Genomic DNA, 21,638 nt, shown 5'->3' on the forward strand with positions numbered 1-21,638 from the left:
TTAGATGATGTGTGGGATGGTAAGGATGATCGTGAAAAATGGAAGTTTTTAGAGGAGTTATTACCATGTGATGCAGTAGGAAGTAAGATTGTGGTAACTACACGTTCTCATGTAATTGCCAAATTAACAAGCACAATAGAACCACATGTTTTAGAAGGTCTGTCTGTAGATGAGTCATGGGATCTGTTTAGAAGAAAGGCTTTTGGTCCAGGTCGAGAGTCAAATTACATAGACGGAAGAATAAAAAAAAGAGATTGCAGAGAGGAGCCAGGGAGTTCCTTTGGTAATAAAGGCAATTGCGAGGTTAATGTCTTTGAAAGATAGAGCCCAGTGGTTGCCCTTTATCCAACAAGAACTTCCAAATAGGGTCCAAGATGATAACATCATAGATACCCTTAAGTTAAGCTACGATCCTCTTCCATCATATTTGAAGCATTGCTTTGCATACTGTAGCTTATTCCCGAAAGGTCATGAGATAGATGTCAAATCATTGATTCGACTTTGGATTGCACAAGGGTTTGTTATTAGCTCTTCAAATTCAGGTCGTAGGGGTATTGAGATTGTTGGTCTCAAGTGCTTTAAGAGTTTACTGTGGAGGTCCTTCTTTCACGAAGTTAAAAAGGATGGTTTAGGTAACATAGAAAGTTGCAAAATGCATGATTTTATGCATGATCTTGCAATCCATGTCGCTGGTTTTCAGAGCATCAAAGTGGAGCGTGGAGGAAATAGTATTAGTGGATTGACTCGGCACGTGTCATTTGACACGGAATTGGATTTGTCTTTGCCTTTTGCAAATCGTCTAAGAACACTTGTATTATTGCAAGGTGGCAAATGGGATGAGGGGTCATGGAAGTCTATTTGTCGAGACTTTAGGCATTTACGTGTGCTTGTTTTGAGTCATTTGGGAATGAAGGAAGTGCCACCTCTCATTCAAAAGCTCAAGCATCTGAAATATCTTGATCTTTCGAATAATGAGATGGAGGTGCTTTCTAATTCTATCACCAATCTGGTAAATTTGCAAGTGCTCAAGCTTAATGGTTGTAGGAAACTTAAGGAACTACCTAGGGATATTGGTAAGCTAATTAATATGAGGCATCTTGATGTTGGTTGCTATCTTGATGATGATTTATGTGAAAATTTAGAGTATATGCCTCGTGGGATTGGGAAATTAACTAGTCTACAAACATTGTCATGTTTTGTGGCTGCTAAAAATAGGAGTTCTAAATCTGTGATGATAGGTGGATTGGATGAGTTGAGGAGGTTAAATAAATTGAGAGGGAGGCTAGAAATAATAGTCAAGGGATATGAAGGTAGTTCTTGTATATCAGAATTTAAAGGAGCTAAATTGATAAAGAAAAAATATCTTCATTCGTTGACTTTAAAGTGGGATTTAGGGGCGGATAATATTTCAGATATTGATTTGTATGATAAAATGTTGCGAAGCCTCCAGCCAAACTCGAGTCTTCAAGAGTTGAAAGTGAGAGGCTATACAGCCATCAGGTTTCCACATTGGCTTTCACTTCAATCAAATCTTGTAAGGATTCATATAATATGTTGTCCAAGACTTAAGCATATCCCTCCCTTAGATAAAATCCCTTCTCTTAGAGAATTGTTGATTATGTATTTGACTAATTTGGAGTACATGGATAGCGAGGGGAATGGAGGAAGAGGAGTTTCGAAAATTTTCCCATCTTTGAAGAAACTTAGCATCTCTAATTGTCCTAATCTAAAGGGATGGTGGAAGAAGAGTAGAGATAAGTTGATAATGCTCCGTTTTCCATGTCTTTGTTCCTTGAGCATTGTTGATTGTCCAAACTTGACTTCAATGCCGTTGTTTCCAACTCTATCAATTCTCATTTTGTTGAGAGCTAGTTCAATGCCATTACAGCAGACAATGGAGATGACATCAGCAGTCTCTTCTTCTTCTTCATTTACCCGTCCTCTCTCCAAATTGAAGAATCTATATATTTATTTCATTGATAACATGGAATCTCTTCCGGAAGCAGGGCTGCAAAATCTCTGTTCTCTTCAACAGCTATCAATTAGGGGATGCTCAAAATTGAAGTCTCTGCCACTGCCTGATCAGGGGATGCATTCTCTTCAGAAATTAAATATCAGCGATTGCAGAGAATTTGAGTGTCCATCTCAATCTGAATCTCAAGGGAAACCCGACCTTACCTCTTCGCAAGAATTAGGAATATCTTACTGCAGTGGAGAGTTGAGAGTGATAGAATATGGAGGTATGAGGTTTCCAAGTTGGCTTTCACATCTCTCAAATCTGGTAAGGATTCATCTAGAAAATGGTAGAAGACTTGAGCATATCCCACCCTTAGATGGAATCCCTTCTCTTGCAGATTTGTATTTTGGGAGTATGAATGATTTGGAGTACATAGATAGTGAGGGGGTTGGAGGAAAAGGAGTGGCGACGCTTTTCCCCTCCTTAAAGACACTTGTTATCTATGGTTGGTTTAGACTGAAGGGATGGTGGAAGAGATGGAGTAGAGATAAGATGAATGATGATCGTATCTTTTTTCCACGTCTTTCTTCCTTAAAAATAAGATGGTGTCCAAATCTGACTTCAATGCCGTTGTTTCCAACTCTCGATGAAGGTCTTTCTTTGACCAAAACCAGTTCAATGCCATTACAGCAGACAATGAAGATGAAATCAGCGGTCTCTTCTTCTTCTTCTTCTTCTTCTTCTTCATTTATCCGTCCACTCTCCAAATTGAAGGAACTCGATATTGGTTCAATTGATGACATGGAATCTCTTCCGGAAGTAGGGCTGCAAAATCTCTCTTCTCTTCAACAGCTATCGATCTCTGAATGTCCAAGATTGAAGTCTCTGCCACTGCCTGATCAGGGGATGCCTTCTCTTCAGAAATTATATATCAGCGGTTGCAGAGAATTAAAGTCGTTATCTCAATCTCAATCTCAAGGGAGGATACCCTACTTTCCCTCTTTGCAACTGTTAATAATCAATTACTGCAGTGAAGAGTTGAGTGAAAGAACTAGAGGATGGGGAAAGGAGAGCGTGGAGGAGTGGCTTCCTAACATTGAACACACTCCATATATGGCGACTAAATTCAAAAGGAGGGTCGCTATTTAAATGGTGAAGGATTGATATGCTAACGAGTATTAGAGAGCATTTTCATGGAGCATACATCCTTACAATTATGGAAGGTATTTAACCTTTTCCTTCCTTCCTTTCTTTATTATTACTACTACTCCATACTCTTTCTCTTTCTGTATTTATTTATTTTATTATCCATAAATCTATCTTTTTATATTTGACGGTTAGAGCATTTTCACCGTAAGGATATTATTCTTAAATACAAAGGTTTTTAACCTCTTCCTTTCTTCCTGAATTTATTTCTGTTAGTACTACGTACTCCATAAATATTCTATCTATCTATTTGTTCTATCATCCACAACCCTCATCTGATCAAATTATTATTGTTTTTCTTTGAATATTCGCAACTTCTTTTCAATTAATAGGGAGAGGGGTTCAGCCCCCCACCAAAATGACAAACCCTAATCTCCTAATCTATCCTCAAATTTTTTATTTCTTCTTTTATGATTATTTTGTTCGAGGAAAAATCCATTTTGCTTCCATACTAAAATCTTTCTTTCTTTCTTTTTTCTTTTTAAAAAAGAACTGAAAAACAAAAACTAATAGAAGGCACTAATGATGGTATTGGAGCTACCTAGAGACTAACATTGTTTTCATGTAATACCATGTTCTGATCGATACTTTTCATTCATGGTGTTTTCTTCCTCCCCCCCCCACCACCCCCCCCGACATCCTTTTTGGGTACTGGGGCTGGACTGGGGCTTGATAAATCTGAAAAGGTAATCATTGATGGTTTCCTTCTAGAGGATGGAACAGGCTGTTTCAGGTGTAGTCCTGGAGTTATCTCTTAACTTCTTTATGTTCTTGCTTTATGGAGTTTAGTCAATGAAAGTATGTGTACAGAAAGTAAATCTTCTGAAGAGATTTCTTATTTAATTGGCTAGTTATCGTTGTCACTCTACCATTTATTCTTACGATACTTTTATTTACGGGAGTTTGCAGGCCTGTGACAAACTTTGCGGAAACTTGTTCACACTTCATGCCTTACGTATACATCCCATTTACATAAACAAATTGCAGGTATTGATCTGACTGCTGATAAATCTTGAAATATTAATAAGATGTCTGGAGTTGATGACCGATAAGCATTATGTGCACATGTTGCATTTGCCTGTTGGTGGATCATGAGTATTTTCTCTGGTTGAACCTGCATAGTAATACTTTGATTCAGACTCAGATGTCTGTTAGGTTGGTTGCCATTAATGTGCAACAACCATTTGCTATTGCACCAACCATGTGCACTCATCCAAGATGTCAAAGGTTGGCAGCCACCATTGTTGAAGAAGAGTTGGGGTTGGCAGCCACCTTTGTTGAAGAAAAGCCTCCATGAATGCCTATAAATAGAGGCATATGCAAGAGAGCAAAATGAGTGAAGAGAATCATGAAAATGTGAAGAGAGTAGAGAGGAAGAGAGAGCTGCAATGGCAGCAAAGAGAGTTGAGAGTTGAGTATGAGAGGGTGTAATCCTCTTCCTCCATGTATTTGTTTTGTATTCTTTCTCTATCTCTAGATATATTGACTTCTCCCGTGGATGTAGGCGATTTTGCCGAACCACGTTAAATATTGTATCAGCGTGTTTGGCCCTCCTATGAGCAAGTATCAGAACATCACCGGTCGAAATTCCCAACAATGTCATCAGTGCACTCCTGTGTGTTATGGATCAAGCAAACATCAGACACCCACATCAAACGAGGTATTAGACTAATTCAACTTAAGTTACTTCATATCTTTAATTTTCTGAACAAGTAAAAGCTCCTCTTTTTAAAATATATACTATCAGTAAATGAATTTATCTTAATTCAATAACGTCACGTGAATTAATTTAATATTCCGCTAACTAAACAAGCAAAGGCTTCTCTTTTTTAAATAATTTATCCTCTAGCTACGTGATTGGTCGCCCAGAAAGTGTGGGAAAATCAAACAAATCAAGTGAGAAATGTAAAACATGACATTTTTGTTATTTTATTTCTTATATTGGTACGTAGTGAAGAAATGGTGCAGTAGTTTTAAGAGGGTGAACGAGCATTATGATATAGTTAAGATAGGAAATTTGATTATTTATGATGGTGCGTGTCTTTTAGTAAAAAATTTGCCTTCAAAGCTAATATCAGTGCCTCGATGTTAAAGTTTGATCATATTCAATTTATAAGTTTTAAATATATGTGGCATTCAAAATTTTAAAAGTTTGATAATATCCAGTTTGTGTTCCATTAGGAGTTTGATATTGCTTAGCATCTTTGTTTCGACTATTTTTGGAGCTACAGTTTGTCCTTTAGATTCTAGGAGCTGCTTTCTTGCAAGGTGGCTATTTAATTTCAGTGGAAAATCTCTTGTTTAGTTGTGAACACTCTATTAACATGTAAAATGCCCTCTATCTCTCTCTCCACACGTCTCTCATATATTTTTTCAAACAATTCTGTCTCTAACTCCTCCAGCATCCAGTTCGGAATCTCCTCCGCTGCCTGTGGTGATGGATTCATACCTCTCAATCAACTTAGCTTACCGCAAAATACCACTCCTCTTCTAAAAGTAAGGCCTCTCATGTCTCCATCTCAAATCGCCTCCTTTTCTGTTAATCATTATTACTTCTTTTAGATCGTTTGTTGTAGTTTTATTGATCTTGTCGGTTTCTGTTGAAATAAAGATTGTAATTGTTTAGCTTATTTTTCTAAGAAGTTTTGACATCTTGTTGATGTAGGTTATGGTCATGAACATGGTGTTTGTTAAAGCTGAAAAGGTTGTTGATGTTGCTCTCACTGTAGACGATGGAACAGGCTGGATCAGTTGCAGCAAATGGTTCTGTGTATTGACAGAAAAATTCAGTGTAAGTCTTTTAATTTTGATCTTCAGTTTTAATAGCTCCTCACCTTCTCCTTTTGCTTCATGGAGTTTAAGTCAGAGAAAGTTATGTGCTCCAGAAATCAAATCATGAACTTAAAACTTGTTGATAAGCTATATCAAATTTGGGGTTTTTTCTTTCCCCAGTTATGTGTTTGGCCTAACATGCTACTTTTCTTTCCCCAGTTATCCAAGCAGTGAAGTGTCAATGGACTAAAGGATTGGCTGTCTGCAACAATCTTCAAGCATGTGAGTAGTACCATCAAATTCTTAGATTTTATCCAGGTAGCTTCTTTCCCTTTCAATCTTCTTCCCGGCGGCTATTGATTCTGTTAAATTTGAAAGTTTTCCTACTATTCCGACTGGATGAGACTGCATTCATAATGCTTTCTTTTTCTGCTCTAATCTACTTCTTTTTTTAACTTAGTTTTGGTTACAGTCTAGTAACTAACATAAAGAATTCTTAAACCTCATCTAATAATTTTTTTAACTTTTTTATTGAATTGGTTTAAATTTTTGAATTAAATAAACTATTTGGCATGTTAATTATAAAAAACTTAATGACCAAACAATTAGACAAGGACTTTTATTTGAGAGTAGTATATATAAAATCATTTTAAAATATTATCTAATAGTTTAAGTATTTGGGTTGAATCTGTTGACTATGTTTATCTACACCACTTCTCCTAGGTCCTTCTGCCAACGCTATCTTTATGGAACTTCGAGAATCCTTTCTTGATTGCAGTGGACAAGACAAGGACATGGATGAACTTTGCAAGCAGCAGAAACTTCCCATGGGGAAGATCAACTGATTAAGTACTGTCTCGCCCTCCTCCACCCCCCACTACAGGAACCAATTACATTAGTACTTCGAGTTCTGATACACTCTGCAATGGATGAAATTCATTACGAAGAAACCTTCCCTGTATAGTTTATTTCCAGTATCGTAGACAATATACATGAAAGTGCTAGGATCTGAACATGTGTGGGTTTTTTTTCTAAATTTGACATGTCTGTTAGTGCAATGTTTTGATATGACCCCTAGATGATGATTACCATGCTCTCCATTTTCTCTCGGAGATCAAGCCCTTTATAAGTCGTGTTGCTGATCAGACTTAATATTTTTCCATTTATATGGCTGATTAAATTCAATTAAAATCCCAATTTATGTGTTATTTGAAACTTTGATGTTAGTCACAGCACAGCAAATAATATTTCTATGGCTTTGCAATTACCAAACAGGTTAACGACTAGAAATTGAATAAGAGCACACTAGCAAGTGAATCATGGGTTGCCATGGGTCTGTTTACAAAATTTTATATTTATTTTCTTAATTAAATCCATTTAAAATTTAAATAAATTCAAATTAATTAAGTTCCTTTTGTAACTCTTAGTACAATCTCATAAACTTATTTTATTCACTCATTTTTTTAAAAAAATATGAATTGTCAAATATTTTTGTTATAATTTAATTTTGACCCATTTATTTTTATTTTAATTTGAATTGTCAAATATGAATTGTCAAAGATCACAGATCGACTTGATTTTTCTTTTGCTAAATAACTAACGTCTGGTGTTAGGGTCTTGGCGTGGAATCTTGGGTTCATACAAAACTTAACATAGAAGTGAAGGTTTCAGTAGTAGTATTACTATTTCGTTCTTGTTAATAAAAGTAGTACAAAGAAAAAGGCATAATAATGAAAGTTTCTTCTTCTTTACACCCCAAAAAATACATTCCATTATAGGAAAAAAAATATTTTTTCAATTAATTTCATATACTTAATCCAAATTTAGTTTTTATTAATTTTTCCTTACCTATCTCACGGATTTAATTTGTTAAAAAAACTATTTATTTCTCTTTATTCTTTTATTATCAAATAAAAAAGTATAATTTATTGTAATAACATATTCCACACAAAAAGAATTCCTTAATTAAGTTTTTTTTATAAAATCATATGAGTAAAATAAATAATAATTAACTGTAAATTTATTAAGAATATTTAAAGAATAAAGTAATAATTTTTTTGAAATTTCATTTTTCAAAGACTCTGAAATAATTTTACCCAACATAACTAAACAAATAAGAAAAGAAAAGAAAAAATTGATCAGGCAAGGCAGGCCTAGCATGCTTGGGCTTGCCAAACCTAGCCGGAACAAAGTCATTGACCCGTTGTCCCTGCAAAGTATCGAAAAAATGGAGGGCCCTTGATTTGGCTTCCAAACACATGTAACATGTGTTTGACAGTGAGTTTTAATATATTTTTTTTATTAAAATTTAATTTTTTTATTTTAAATTAATATTTTTGAATTGTTTTTATATGCGGATTTTAAAAAATAAAAAAAATATATTATTTTTAAACTTTTCTGAAAACAAAAATTTTAAAAATAATTAAAGCCACAGTTACCAACAACCCATAAACGCTCATTTTCAACCTCAACCTCGAGACATATTTTAGTTCACCGAAAAGAGACACGAGCATAGAAATTCAGACCTATAGTACAACAAATCTTAGACAAATACAAAAGAAAAGTGTTCTAGAGGAGACAGAGAGTTTACTCATTAACATTTAGGGTAGCCTAATGATATATATTAGGCTAGCTTAAAGATATGGCTAAAGATTATTATGTACAGGGACAAAAGGTACAGTTATTTTTCAAGCATGAGGCAGAAAAAGAAATCTTAAATGTCCCTGTTGCTTCGGGTGCTTGCTTGGCGTATCAAGTATTCTCTTTCTTCAACCATTTAGATTTTAGATGTGGGTGAAGTTATATAAATTTAAAATTAAAAAGTTTTTTTTTTATAATTTTATATTTATATGATGATTATTAAAAATTTATATAATTATTAAAGACTTATATAATCGTTAATTATAGGTTTATGAGCTAGTTATGCTGTATGTAAACTAAAATGAATAACAACGTTAATTTAATAAAAAAAATCATTTAGATTTTAGATGTTGGTGAAGTTATACAAATTTAAAATTAAAAAGTTTTTTTTATATAATTTTATATTTATACGATGATTATTAAAAATTTATATAATTATTAAAGACTTATATAATCGTTAATTACAAGTTTTATGAGATTAGTTATGCTATATGTAAACTAACCTGAATAACAACGTTAATTTAATAAAAAAAAAAGTATTCTTTTCCTCCACTTTTCGGAGAAATACATGGTGTCTGCAACAATGTTCAAGCATGTGGGGAGTACATTGAAATCCCTTCCTTTATTCCATGTAGCAGAAAGGATTGACTAGTTGCCTTCTTTTTTGGGTAGAAGAAGGATAATTACCCCAGAAATCATTTAGCATAGCAAGTTCTAAGCGACTTTCACTCTCTCGTCCCCGCGGTAATGGACTGTGTTAAATTTGGCAGACTTCCTTGGAAAAGAACGTTATCTGTTTCTCCCAAACACTATTCTTCCCCATGGCAGGATGAGGCTGGATTCATGAAGTTTTTCCAAAGAATAGAGGAATTGGTTCACCGGTTAGATTAAATGAATTGGTTAATCAATTTAAAGACGGTTGACGGCATCAGTTGACAGAATACAATTTCTGTTCAGATTAGATTTTTTTTGTATTAATTTAATTCTTTAATTATTTAAAATTTTATGTTTATAAAAAAACTTGTAATTTAATATTACTAAAAGTGATACAAAAACAAAACCATGTAAAAATATAGAGAAAACACTTAATAAAAATATTTCTTTATTTTAAAGTTATTAACGTTGCGTTGCTGTATTTATCTTATACCACAAATGTTTTACTTCCTGCAATTTGAAACTCAGAACAAAACAATGGGGTGTTTGCTATGTAGTTTCTTAGATGTGGACTCGAATGAGTAACTTGTCCCTATCTCAGCTGCATCTGCTTCCCACCACCCCAACAAAAGGCCACCATTAATTTAATGCTGGATCTGACCCTCCTTGATACGTCCACCTCTTGAGGGAGATGCATGATGAACTGCCAATGGGATAAATCATTCTTCAAATATTGAATAAATCTTTATTAATTTGATCTCTCTGTATTTTTAGTGAAATGATTAGCTGATCCCTTTGGTTGAAAAAAAATCCAATGTTGAATCCTATATTTTTTTTTATATTTATTACTAACTTGGTTCTTTCAACTAGTGGTTTTTCTTGAAAAATTAACTTTGTTTTCTCTAAAATATCTTTCCTTGGTATTCAAATTTGAAAAATTAAAATTGCATTCTTAAAGGAAAATTTAGAAATTATAAAGAATAAATAACAGCTAGTTGCGGTCAAGAAACCAACTTATGATTTTCAAAACAGCAGGAACTAACTTACAAAATTATTAAAAAAAAACATAGGAATTAAATTAGAATTTACTCTCGAGCATTTTAAACATCTTAGTTCAAGGCATGGCATATATTCAAAGCATTCGCATGAACCATGCGCACAAGCATTAATTTGCATGTTACTTCGACAAAAGATAAGGGGTGTGAGATCTCTCCATTGATTAGATAAGGTACAGCTAGCCAGCCAGCCCCTTCAATTGACCTTGCCTCCTTTTCCTTGTATTGTCCTTCGTCTCTTTCTCACATCTTCTAATGAAGACGAACATTCCTGCACATGGACTTTTCGATTTGACAAAGGTGCACAGAGCCGGTACAGAGTCAAGCAAAGTTAAGGCCAAAGTGCCTCATCAACCCAAAAAGAAACATGAACAGAAAAGCTTAGAATTACTTTTACACTGTTTAGTTAGTACAGTACTTACTAAACATGAAGAATCTATAATTTCTTTGCCATATTTTCTCTACTATTCATCAATTGTCTTCTATCTCTTAGATTTTATTGTGAAGAAATATTGTTTTTTTTTTAACCTTAATATAGGTTATTTTTGTGTCATATGGGACGTTTAAGAAATTATGAACAAATATAGTTAGAGTTTTCACAGACACTAAAGCCCATATATCATTTGACAAACCACGAATGAGAGGAGTATTAAAAAAAAAAATCCTACATCGAATAAATAAACAATATAAAAAAAAAAAATCATCCGTCACAAGATTTATTTATTTTTAAATAGAATCGAATCTCAGTCATTTAATAATCTAATACTCTCCCTCAATGCACGAATAATTAATTTTTTTAAATAGAATCGAATGTCAGTTATTTAAGGAAAGTGGAAATGGAAGTCTTCTTTCATAATTAAGTGGTGTTTTGCCTAGCTACACCATCTTCGATCATATCCCGACCACCAATTTGTGTTGTGACATCACATTAATTATAAATCAAACTATAGTTTTGTACTCTACATTTTGTCTTCAAGTAATGTTAATTTATTCTCCACCCTATTTTTTTTTAGTTCATTACTCTAATTCTAATATTTTAATTATATCAACTTTACAGGTATATTTTTCTTTTCTAATTTAAAACAAGATCTTAATACATGTGAAAGTACATTATAATTTAATTAATGACATATGAATTAATATTTTTTACATAATTTATTTTATGCTTAGATTTTCCAACCAGGCTCTTGTCCACGTACACTTGAAAGTCACCCAACTGCCACTAACATTTCAGAAAACTAACTCTAAAGAAAGGGAGAGGATTCAAGGAAGAGGGGAGACGGGAGATTTCTTTAATCAAGTGATGATTTCCCTGCTACATCTTCTTCATGTACGGAGGTACCACCTACCACTTTGTGTACACTAATCCCAACATATAAACTTCTGCCACGTATCTTAAATAATGAACACTAAGGAAACACGTGATCTCTGGCGCTGTAAATCAAACTTTAATTTTGTACTCTGCTACTGCCTCCACGCAACCTCTTCCAATTCTAATATTAAATTTCAGCTTTACTGTTACAATTTTCTTTGTAATTTAAAACAAAATCTCAATACACAAGAAAGTAACATTATAATTTAATAACGCATGAATTATTGTTGGCATAATTTTATTATGTTTTATCTACATTTTGTCTTCAAGTACTGTTAATATTCTACATCTACTTTACAGGTATATTTTTCTTTTCTAATTTAAAACAAAATCTCAATATATGTGATTATAATTTAATAACACGAGTTAATATTTTTGACATAATAATACATGTGATTATTAACTTAATATTTCTAGTCACTCACTTATACTTGTATATTTGGGTTGCAAACCCATATGTTATGAAGCAAAAGACCTAAAATTGACGAGTTATCAAGTAAGTCCTTTTATCGACCTTTTCTTTTGTATTGGTCAAGGAATCTATTAGATCACTTAAGGATGAAGGTTTAATATACTCTACAGTTGACGAGTTTCAACTACAGAGCAACCTGATGAAGTTCACAGTATTTTTGAATGCTACCCAGCCTGCAATGCTGTTGCGAGTTATTTTGTTCCTTCTTTTGAATATTAACAGAACAGCCTGTAGATATTTATTTGTTTCCATGTTAACATCTTAAGTGCAGGGATCTGGACATGTGTGTTATCGCTAAATCATATATAGAATTTCACAACATTTTGATGTTTTGTTTAGATTCCTAAATGACGTGCTGCTTAGAACTCTAAAAGAACAAAGATTATGGTCTGATCGATTTTTTAAAGCGAAGAAAGTTCTAGTTGAGTGCAGTCGAATCAAAGGATTGATTTGGAGTTTTTGATACCTGGAGTGTTTGGGACAGTTTGGAATTTATTTTACCTGAGTAAAGCGCATCGAAATCTCCTTGATCATATAGTTAGGGGGGGTTCCATATTCACTACTACTAGGCATGCATTTTGCTTCTTTTGATTTGTTGCAGTGAACGGATAATGAAGCACCCTATGCATGCCGAAGCCCCCATGAAAAAGAGAAGAGCCATGATTTATAGCTTTGGTGGCCTATCCTTTAACTAAAGGCATTAGCGCCGTACTAAACATCTTAATATTATCCTAAACATAATTGAAAGTTAATTATGGCTGGATATAATAGCAATGTACGTTTTGAAAGATTGTGGCTTCCCTACGTGAAACATCTCGATTCTAATATTTGAACCTAGAAAATGATTAAACTTCATTAACAAACCCTTTAAAGCTCATATGCCATTAATATGTAGCTATTGAACTTGTTTCTAGCTACAGCTTTATGATTTCTGAGCAGTCCATGAAATGACGAGCAGCCCTGAACTCCAAAAGAACAAATGAAGGTTCTTGTAATGATTGATTTTTTTAAAGCAAAGAAAGGAACTCGTAGCCAATGAAGAGATTGATTTGGAGTTTTTGATAGCTTTGAGTGTTTGGGGATAGTTCGGAATTTCCTTTACCTATGATTAAAGCACCAAGAAGAAGTCTTTATATTCACTACTACTAGCTAGGGGCATACCCTCCATTAAAGGCACTTGCTTCTTCTGCACAGGGGTTAATCCTAACTCCAAAATTTCATCATGCACAGGCAAGGCATCTTGAGGACAGCCAGCACTTATATATCCCTGAAAGTTCAAAGAGAAAGATGTTTAAAATGATAACAAATACTAGATATTTGTTTCTCAATGGAATGCCATAAGACCCAAAAGTACAGATCAGTGCTCAACCTTCATTAATAAGTTATATACCAAAATGGAAGGATTGCAGCTTTCATGAAGCAAATAACCATAGCGGGCTAGAAGACCCTTAGCTCGGCGTATATCTCCTGCACTACAGCAGTGCAAATGCAGCAATATAAATAAGCTCATGATTTTCAAAATATCAATAATAAAAAAAAATCCATGCTTGTAGTGAGACCACAATAAGTAAATAGATTTACTAATACAAGCAACGAAAAGGCAATTTGTCCAAGATATTTCAAATTTGGGCTCGATGTCCTATCATGAAATGGTAATCCTAATCGAACACAATCCAATCTATCCAGTTTATCAAGAAAAGCTCTTAACAGTTTCAAGTGCTACCACTAAAGAACCTGGAAACAAAACAAAGCCCATAACTTCATCTCTTATTTTACAAACCTGCTGAAATTAGAGCATTTAAGAGACCAAATATCATCGGAGCCGACAACTTTGGACTTCCAACAGGTGTACCCATTTCCACTGATTCCAGTATCTGAAATGCTTCATCAATTCTTCTAGCCACACCCAAACCCTATCGAACAATAATTAAAGTAATAGTCAAACTAATATGAAATCAAAAACAAAAGTTACGAAAACAGAACACCCCATTTCAAATTCAAGTACCTTCAACAGAGTCCCATAAGAGACACCATCAACCCCAGAACTTCCTGACTTGCACATTTCATCAAACACCTTAAGAGCAGACTCGGTATCCCCGCAATGCACACAAGCTTCCATCACCGCATTCATAACTATCGTATATAACTTCCCATACCTTCTCTTAGCACTCTCGACTTCCTCAAAAATCTGTTCCAATGGCCTTCTTCTAGTGAGCTGAACTTTTCGAAAGGTAAGGCGTTTAAGACTATGATGAGGCTTGTGAAACCTACGACGAGTGGGTGTAGAGGAATAAGAGAAGGTGATTTTGAAAGTGGGTAATGGGTTTGATGATGGGAACTTAGTAGAATGGAGGGAGAGAAGATGATTTTGCATGGAATTGCTGGTGATGGTAGTAGTGAAAAAACCCATTAATGATCAGCCATGGAAATGAAGGTGGAGCTTAGAGAGGGAGAGGAGAGGGAAAAACGGATAACGGATAATGTGTGGGCAAAGATGGAAATTGATGGCGGGTAAGTAAGTGGAGGACGCTAAAGTAAGAGAAAGTTTTTTGCTCCAGAAATCAAATTACGAACTTAAAACTTGTTGATACACTAAGTCAAATTTGGGGTTTTTTCTTTGTTGTAGAAACTAGTTTTGACTTGTTTTTAACATTAAGAGGGTGCATGAGCACTTTGACAGTGGAAACGTAGACAACAGAGAAAGTTATCTGTCCTCTTCATTTCCCCTGCTAATGCCAGGTGGTATGATTTCTTTAACATTTTAAATCTTCTGATTATACAATAGGGACAGATTGTATATTCTTCTTAATGGGCACTTGAAAGTCGTTCAAGACGTGAAGCAGTGAGTTCTATCAGCAAGGTATATTAGGATGTCATAAGCTCCCTATATATATATATATATATATATATTGTAAAGCCAACATTTAATTAAATTAAGTAAGTCCATGTAATCGATAGAAGACAAAAATAAATAGAGTTGTTGGTATAATTAAAAATGAATTATTGATATAATTAATAGAGTTGATATAATTAGTAAAGTATAAGTAAAGATGAGTTTTTATTATAATTTATAGCATAATTGGTGTCATAATTTATATATCATTTGTCTCATTATTTTTGTTTATAAATAGATAATGACTTTAAGCTTATTTTACACATCAAGATAAAAAGAAAAAGAAAAGGATAAAAATAGAGTAATCTCATAAAGTTGTGAGGTATTTGTGAGAGAGTAAATGAAGTGTTTTTTTCTAGTAATAAAAGGATTTTTAGTTGTTTTTCTATTATTTGAGAGAGGTTGTAATTTTCACATTATTTAGTAAAATCTTTTTATACTTGTCCATAAACATAGTCTAATTGGATGAATTATATATTTTATTTTTCATTTTATTATATTTCTTGTTTTTTGTTTTTACATGCATGCAAATATCCTAATACACACACATATATATATATATATATATATGAAGTTCCTTTTCATGGATTTCTTAGTTGGCAGATTTTCTGTGTCAGTCTAGCTATACCTGGCTTTCTTTACGAACCCCTCTACGCTTGATAACAAGAGGTGTAAACGTGAATGACTAGACTGCGGTGCAAGTAACTTTGAACTCGGAAATCAGTCACCTTAATCCATAGTGTCGCTCAGTTTATAAAAGCACCAGATCATGCTAGCATGCATATGGCGCCAGATACAATAGTCAGTACGGAAAACTGAAGGCAGAATCACATTACAAGAGGCTAACATTGTTTTCATGGAGGTCATAGGCTTTCCTGTCAAGTCTGAGATTATTTACTGCTCATCCTATTGTTACAACAGCTGATTTTGGAATCCTTAGTTTATAGAGTGTGCTTTGTCGTCCTAGTTCTATCCTCCGTCTGTCTAAATACTTTAATTTGATTTACTTTAACAAATATCATTCTTATATATTTTTAATTAGAAATACTCTACATTGTATCACGACACACCATCAAATGTAATGCTCTCGGCCCGATAATAATGAATAAATACAAAAATTATATAAATATATATGATTAAAAGATAAAGATGGATATATAAAATAATGATAATGAGTTATGCGATTTGTGTTTTGCTTTATGCTAAATATTTTTATTTTTTATAAAACAAAATTATATAAGCATGTTTTTTAACACATTTATGTAGTTTAAAAAATTTAAGTACAAAACAAAAAGTTTATGTATACTTGTAATTAAATAAATAAAAAATTATGCATATTAATAGATAAATAAAAATTCATTAATGATATCTAAAATTAAAACTTGAGAAATCAAGAGACATATATAGATCAAGATATTTAATCTCGCAAGACATAATATTTACTTATTTATGCTTGCTACATTTTGTTTATTAAAACATTTTTTTTAAAAAAAATACTTAAAAAAAGATATCAATAAAAAAAATTTAGAAGAAAACAAATAATAGCTCAGGAGTTTGACTTAACTTATCAAACTTGCTATTTAGATCATGAATTCAACTGAAATAATTCTTTTATCTTAAACTTATACTTAATCTACATGCGTGCACGCATTAAAAAAAATAAAGCCAAAAAAGAGGCCAAGCATTGGGCTTATGGCCTAGCACACCTAGATCGTTAAGAAAAATCTTTAGCACATGGATAAGCATTCAAATTCAAGCTTGTGTATTCTGGAATTAATTTTATTTTTAAAAGGGAGGATGTTCACCTTTTTTTTATTGTAAAAAATTATACAAATGACATGTCACATGTCAAAGCCAACAACGAGTTACCTTCGAGTCTACATTTTGATCATCATTATGGTAATTAGAAAATAAAAGCAAAACTATTTTTATTCAAAATCTTTAATTTTTAAGTGGTTCAACCTAGAAACATTTCAATAATATCATCGGAATAATCACATATCTATTCATCAACTCAAAATATCAAAAATTAAAATCTTCTCATTTAAGCCTCGTATGGTTGAATCATCAATGAACACTCTGTGCGGAATGGTCAGACATTCACATCAAACCTGTATGGGACAGCTTCAAATAAACTTTTTTTTCAATGTCCAAGCAATTTGATGTTGATGGGCTAAAGGATTGTAATCAATTGGTCCTTGATCGTCTGCAACAGTGTTCAAGCACGTGAGTTGAACATTTAAACTCTTTACTCCATGCAACTTCTTTCTCCTAGATATCTCATGGTGTCTGTGGTTGCCTTGCCCTTTCTTAGTGCCATCGTAGTACCTTTGCTTGTGTTTAATATATCAAGTTCTATACGGTTCTCATTCTCTTTTTTCCTCCAGCTGTAGACTGCTAATTTGGAATTGTTCTGTAATGTTTTGAATATAAAGGGATAGGAAAAGGCTAGAAACCTCCTGAAGCTTATACGTAGGAATAAATTAAATGAGGGTTATAGTAGTAATTGATTAAATACATGATAAATATAAATAAGTTAAAAAAAATAAAAAACGAGAGATCTGGAAATTTGAGGGAGAATCGGCAGGAAAGAGAAGAGAGAAAGAAGAAGAAGAGAAAAGAGAGAAATTAGAAGGAAAATAGAAAGAAGTTGAAGGAAATAAGTTTAAAGGTAAGATTATGTATAAATATGTGTTAATTAAGCTTTAATTTTGGTTTTGATAAATGTTAGGGTTTTGAAAATTTGTCTTTTGGGTTAATTGATGAATTAAGTTGAATGTTATGGGTTAATTGTTGTGGGTAATGGATTGTTAAGTTGAATTTGAGAGATTGTAGATAAAAATGATGATTTTGAGTTATGATTTTGTTTGAATGGTGAATTTGTGTTAGAAATCAGGGGATAACAGTAGGTAATCTGTGAAAATTCTGGGTTTGAGGTTGAAGATGATGAAAATTCAATGTGGTCCCTCAATTTTGGAAAATTACAGTTTAGTCCCCAAATTTTGGAAAATTTACAGATTGGTCCCTGGAGCCTATTCCGAGATTCTGAACAGAATAAAAGATAAATTATGGGCAGAATTCCTGTATAGTTATAAAATTTTAACACTTTCAATTTGGTCCTTCAATTTGACAAAAATTACCATTTAACCCTAAAAATTTGATAAAATTCCAGAATGGTCCCTAGAGTATAATGAGATGATCTGGACAGAAATGAGGATTGATTATGGTCAGAATTTCAGTATAGTCATGGATTTATGATAATTTTAGTTTGGTCCTCCAAATGGATAAAATTACAATTTGACCTTTAAAAATATGATAAATTATAGATTAGTCCCTAGCTGTAATATTAGCTTTTGCAGATGGGTTTGATGAATAATTGAGGGTTAGTTAGTGAAGTATTACCAATTTTATTATTTGTTTTATTATGGATTAAATTTTGAGAAAACCGTTAATTTTTGAGTTTTTTGGAAAATAACTAGTTAGTTCAAAAACATATAGGGTTATGGAATACATCCTTAAATAAGTGTAATAAATATGTTATATATTCTTTTGAGTCATTCTTGAATATGTCTCCTTTATATTCAGATAATCTTGATATTCTACCAGCGGGATGTCAGTAGGATTTTCTTCGGTGTCTGCTTTTGACTTTTGTTGGCTTCGAGTCAAGTGAGTGGATAATTTTCTATATGCATGAGAAATATTATAAATATTTGATTTGTTAATATGAATTGGATCATGCTTCTTGATAATATATATGTTGACTATTATCCTTGTTATGATAAGCATGGTCATTTGTTGAATCCGAATTCTTGATATGAACCAGTATGTATTTTGGATTGACTTCTAAATTGATAGCTCCTTATTTGATTGATGTCATGAGTTGAGCCTTGAGATATTAATATGTCTATTTGACTATGATTATGAACCTATGGTATGTCAGTCAGAATATCCATGCTAACAGGGTAGTGTTAGTCTTTGTGCACATCGTATCTGAACCCTAGTTGGTCGGGGGAGTCACCAACCTGTGTGGACTGATCATCCCACAGTATGGAGCCTCATGCTCATTACATTTTGATTTTCTGATGAATTTTACCATATAATATTCTTGTTATGGCCTATTTGAGAAACCTTTTTATAAGAACCTAAAGCCATACTTGTATATATATTTCTCATTGTTGTACCATCTCGTGTGTGTATATTGAACGTTATCTACTCACTGAGTTGTTGAACTCACACTCTCATTATTTATCATTTTCAGGTTTATAGCATGATAGCAAATCACTTTTGTTGGACCTTCAGAACTTGCTCTTTTGGTTGTAATCCGTACATGTTCCTTTATGTTTAATTAGTGCTCCAAACTATGAAATTATATTAATTCTTGTATTAAAATAATTCAATTATATTATGAAGTTGATTTTATTATTCATGCTGTGTTGAACTCTGATTGAGTTAAGATAAATTTGTGAACTCTGATTGAGTTAGGATAAATTTGTGTGTAAGTTTGGGTTCGCATAGGTATGGAATCTTGAAAGGGAACCTTGACTATGTGCCGGTTATGAATCCGGGATTCGGGTCGTGACATGTTTCTTGTTTCATTGGAGTTCTATTTGTTTAAAACATCACCCTGCCCCATGTCATGGACAGATGCTCTTTTTCTGTTTTAATCTGTTGCTACTGAACTTGTTTTTAGTTTTTTGGGCAGTCCATTAATTTTTTTCTTTTGGTTGTGTGTCCTGACTGCTATGGACAATTAAGTTTTGCAGCGTTGCTTGGAATAGGTAGCCATGTTTTGCAAACACTATTCTGACTGCTATGAAATTTTAATCTGCTAATACTGAACTTACGTTTAGTTCCTTTACGAATGTTGAGAGGGGTTCTTGGTTGCAGTGGACAGGAAAAAGGGATGCACATGGATGAACTTTGCCAACAGCTGAAACTTCCCATGGAGAAGATCAAGTAACCTCTCTCTCTATCTCCTCTTCTCACCCTACATTATCAAGTAATTCCTTTTATCGACGTTTTCTTTTGTCTTGGCCAGGGAATCTATTAGATCACTTGAAGATGGAGGTTTAATATACTCTACAGTTGACGAGTTTCAACTACAGTGCAACCTGATGAAGTTCACAGTATTTTTGAATGCTACCCAGCCTGCAATGCTGTTGCGAGTTATTTTGTTCCTTCTTTTGAATATTAACAGAACAGCCTGTAGATATTTATTTGTTTCCATGTTAACATCTTAAGTGCAGGGATCTGGACATGTGTGTTATCGCTAAATCATATATAGAATTTCACAACATTTTGATGTTTTGTTTAGATTCCTAAATGACGTGCTGCTTGGAACTCTAAAAGAACAAAGATTATGGTCTGATCGATTTTTTAAAGCGAAGAAAGTTCTAGTTGAGTGCAGTCGAATCAAAGGATCGATTTGGAGTTTTTGATACCTGGAGTGTTTGGGACAGTTTGGAATTTATTTTACCTGAGTAAAGCGCATCGAAATCTCCTTGATCATATAGTTAGGGGGGGTTCCATATTCACTACTACTAGGCATGCATTTTGCTTCTTTTGATTTGTTGCAGTGAACGGATAATGAAGCACCCTATGCATGCCGAAGCCCCCATGAAAAAGAGAAGAGCCATGATTTATAGCTTTGGTGGCCTATCCTTTAACTAAAGGCATTAGCGCCGTACTAAACATCTTAATATTATCCTAAACATAATTGAAAGTTAATTATGGCTGGATATAATAGCAATGTACGTTTTGAAAGATTGTGGCTTCCCTACGTGAAACATCTCGATTCTAATATTTGAACCTAGAAAATGATTAAACTTCATTAACAAACCCTTTAAAGCTCATATGCCATTAATATGTAGCTATTGAACTTGTTTCTAGCTACAGCTTTATGATTTCTGAGAGTCCATGAAATGACGAGGAGCCCTGAACTCCAAAAGAACAAATGAAGGTTCTTGTAATGATTGATTTTTTTAAAGCAAAGAAAGGAACTCGTAGCCAATGAAGAGATTGATTTGGAGTTTTTGATAGCTTTGAGTGTTTGGGGATAGTTCGGAATTTCCTTTACCTATGATTAAAGCACCAAGAAGAAGTCTTTATATTCACTACTACTAGCTAGGGGCATACCCTCCATTAAAGGCACTTGCTTCTTCTGATTGGTTTCAGTGACCGATACTGTAGGATCCCAAGTACGCATAAGCCTTTGAAAAAGGGAAGCCATCTTCCATTATTGCTTCCACATAACTGAAAATCTCCATTTAACATTTTAATTTGGCCCTCATCTTTCCTTCATGAGTACTGTATATATAGCTATAACCCTGGATTGATGTCATTCTTTGAATAAAGTGTGAGGAACAAGGTTTCTGGCCCGAGTGATTCATTAAAGCAAAGCAATAGAAGCAGTACTTCCAGTTGAGGGATTTGGAGATCGAGAGAGTGCATGCAGGCCTTCTTATAGCTTTAGTCTTATCTTTACGTAGATGAAAGCAGCATCCAATCCTTGGGAAGTAAACGTTTTTTCATTACGTAAGGCATACCCATTACTAAAGACATTCACATCGTAAATCTCATTTTGAAAGGTAAATTATAATTGAAATCTCATGTCAAAA

The 21,638-nt window shown here is 33.5% G+C and overlaps 4 protein-coding genes across 13 annotated transcripts; 3 read left to right on the top strand and 1 right to left on the bottom strand.

The window, feature by feature from the left end:
* The first annotated feature begins 280 nt into the window (after nt 1-280).
* LOC105109395 (putative disease resistance protein RGA1) lies at nt 281-3,106 on the top strand. The gene is made up of 2 exons (XM_011004109.1): nt 281-2,164; nt 2,198-3,106. Exons 1-2 carry the CDS (start codon nt 308-310, stop codon nt 3,104-3,106), a joined length of 2,766 nt encoding a protein of 921 aa, XP_011002411.1. The 5' UTR covers nt 281-307.
* A 9-nt stretch (nt 3,107-3,115) lies between these two features.
* Nucleotides 3,116-7,122, top strand: LOC105109347 (uncharacterized). Of its 5 annotated transcripts, none has more exons than XM_011004039.1 (7): nt 3,116-3,180; nt 4,073-4,150; nt 4,668-4,823; nt 5,573-5,659; nt 5,829-5,954; nt 6,155-6,217; nt 6,659-7,122. In XM_011004039.1, exons 1-6 carry the CDS (start codon nt 3,151-3,153, stop codon nt 6,167-6,169), a joined length of 492 nt encoding a protein of 163 aa, XP_011002341.1. In that variant the 5' UTR covers nt 3,116-3,150; the 3' UTR covers nt 6,170-6,217; nt 6,659-7,122. The 5 variants fall into 5 exon arrangements, 4 of the variants coding, with proteins under 4 accessions (XP_011002341.1, XP_011002342.1, XP_011002340.1 ...); XM_011004040.1 differs by having other exon boundaries at nt 6,714-7,122; XM_011004038.1 differs by lacking the exons at nt 6,155-6,217; nt 6,659-7,122 and having other exon boundaries at nt 3,120-3,180; nt 5,829-6,106.
* A 3,312-nt stretch (nt 7,123-10,434) lies between these two features.
* On the bottom strand, nt 10,435-14,732 carry LOC105109346 (pentatricopeptide repeat-containing protein At5g10690-like). 2 transcript variants are annotated; one of them, XM_011004035.1, is made up of 5 exons: nt 14,134-14,732; nt 13,909-14,041; nt 13,498-13,595; nt 13,290-13,395; nt 10,435-10,555 (listed from the first exon to the last, which is right to left on the bottom strand). In XM_011004035.1, the coding sequence occupies exons 1-5, from the start codon at nt 14,536-14,538 to the stop codon at nt 10,464-10,466; spliced, it is 834 nt and encodes a 277-aa protein (XP_011002337.1). In that variant the 5' UTR covers nt 14,539-14,732; the 3' UTR covers nt 10,435-10,463. The 2 variants fall into 2 exon arrangements, with proteins under 2 accessions (XP_011002337.1, XP_011002338.1); XM_011004036.1 differs by lacking the exon at nt 10,435-10,555 and adding an exon at nt 11,714-11,777.
* A 2,371-nt stretch (nt 14,733-17,103) lies between these two features.
* LOC105109345 (replication protein A 32 kDa subunit A-like) lies at nt 17,104-20,334 on the top strand. 5 transcript variants are annotated; one of them, XR_839233.1, is made up of 5 exons: nt 17,591-17,692; nt 18,607-18,687; nt 19,280-19,334; nt 19,909-19,977; nt 20,060-20,334. XR_839233.1 is itself a non-coding variant. In XM_011004033.1 (3 exons), exons 1-3 carry the CDS (start codon nt 17,168-17,170, stop codon nt 20,259-20,261), a joined length of 351 nt encoding a protein of 116 aa, XP_011002335.1. In that variant the 5' UTR covers nt 17,104-17,167; the 3' UTR covers nt 20,262-20,334. The 5 variants fall into 5 exon arrangements, 2 of the variants coding, with proteins under 2 accessions (XP_011002335.1, XP_011002336.1); XR_839232.1 differs by lacking the exon at nt 17,591-17,692 and having other exon boundaries at nt 18,524-18,687; XM_011004033.1 differs by lacking the exons at nt 17,591-17,692; nt 18,607-18,687; nt 19,280-19,334 and adding an exon at nt 17,104-17,247.
* Nucleotides 20,335-21,638: the final 1,304 nt, after the last annotated feature.

Source organism: Populus euphratica, unplaced genomic scaffold (genome assembly GCF_000495115.2).
Source record: "Populus euphratica unplaced genomic scaffold, PopEup_1.0 scaffold215.1, whole genome shotgun sequence".
NCBI classification, from domain to species: Eukaryota; Viridiplantae; Streptophyta; class Magnoliopsida; order Malpighiales; family Salicaceae; genus Populus; species Populus euphratica.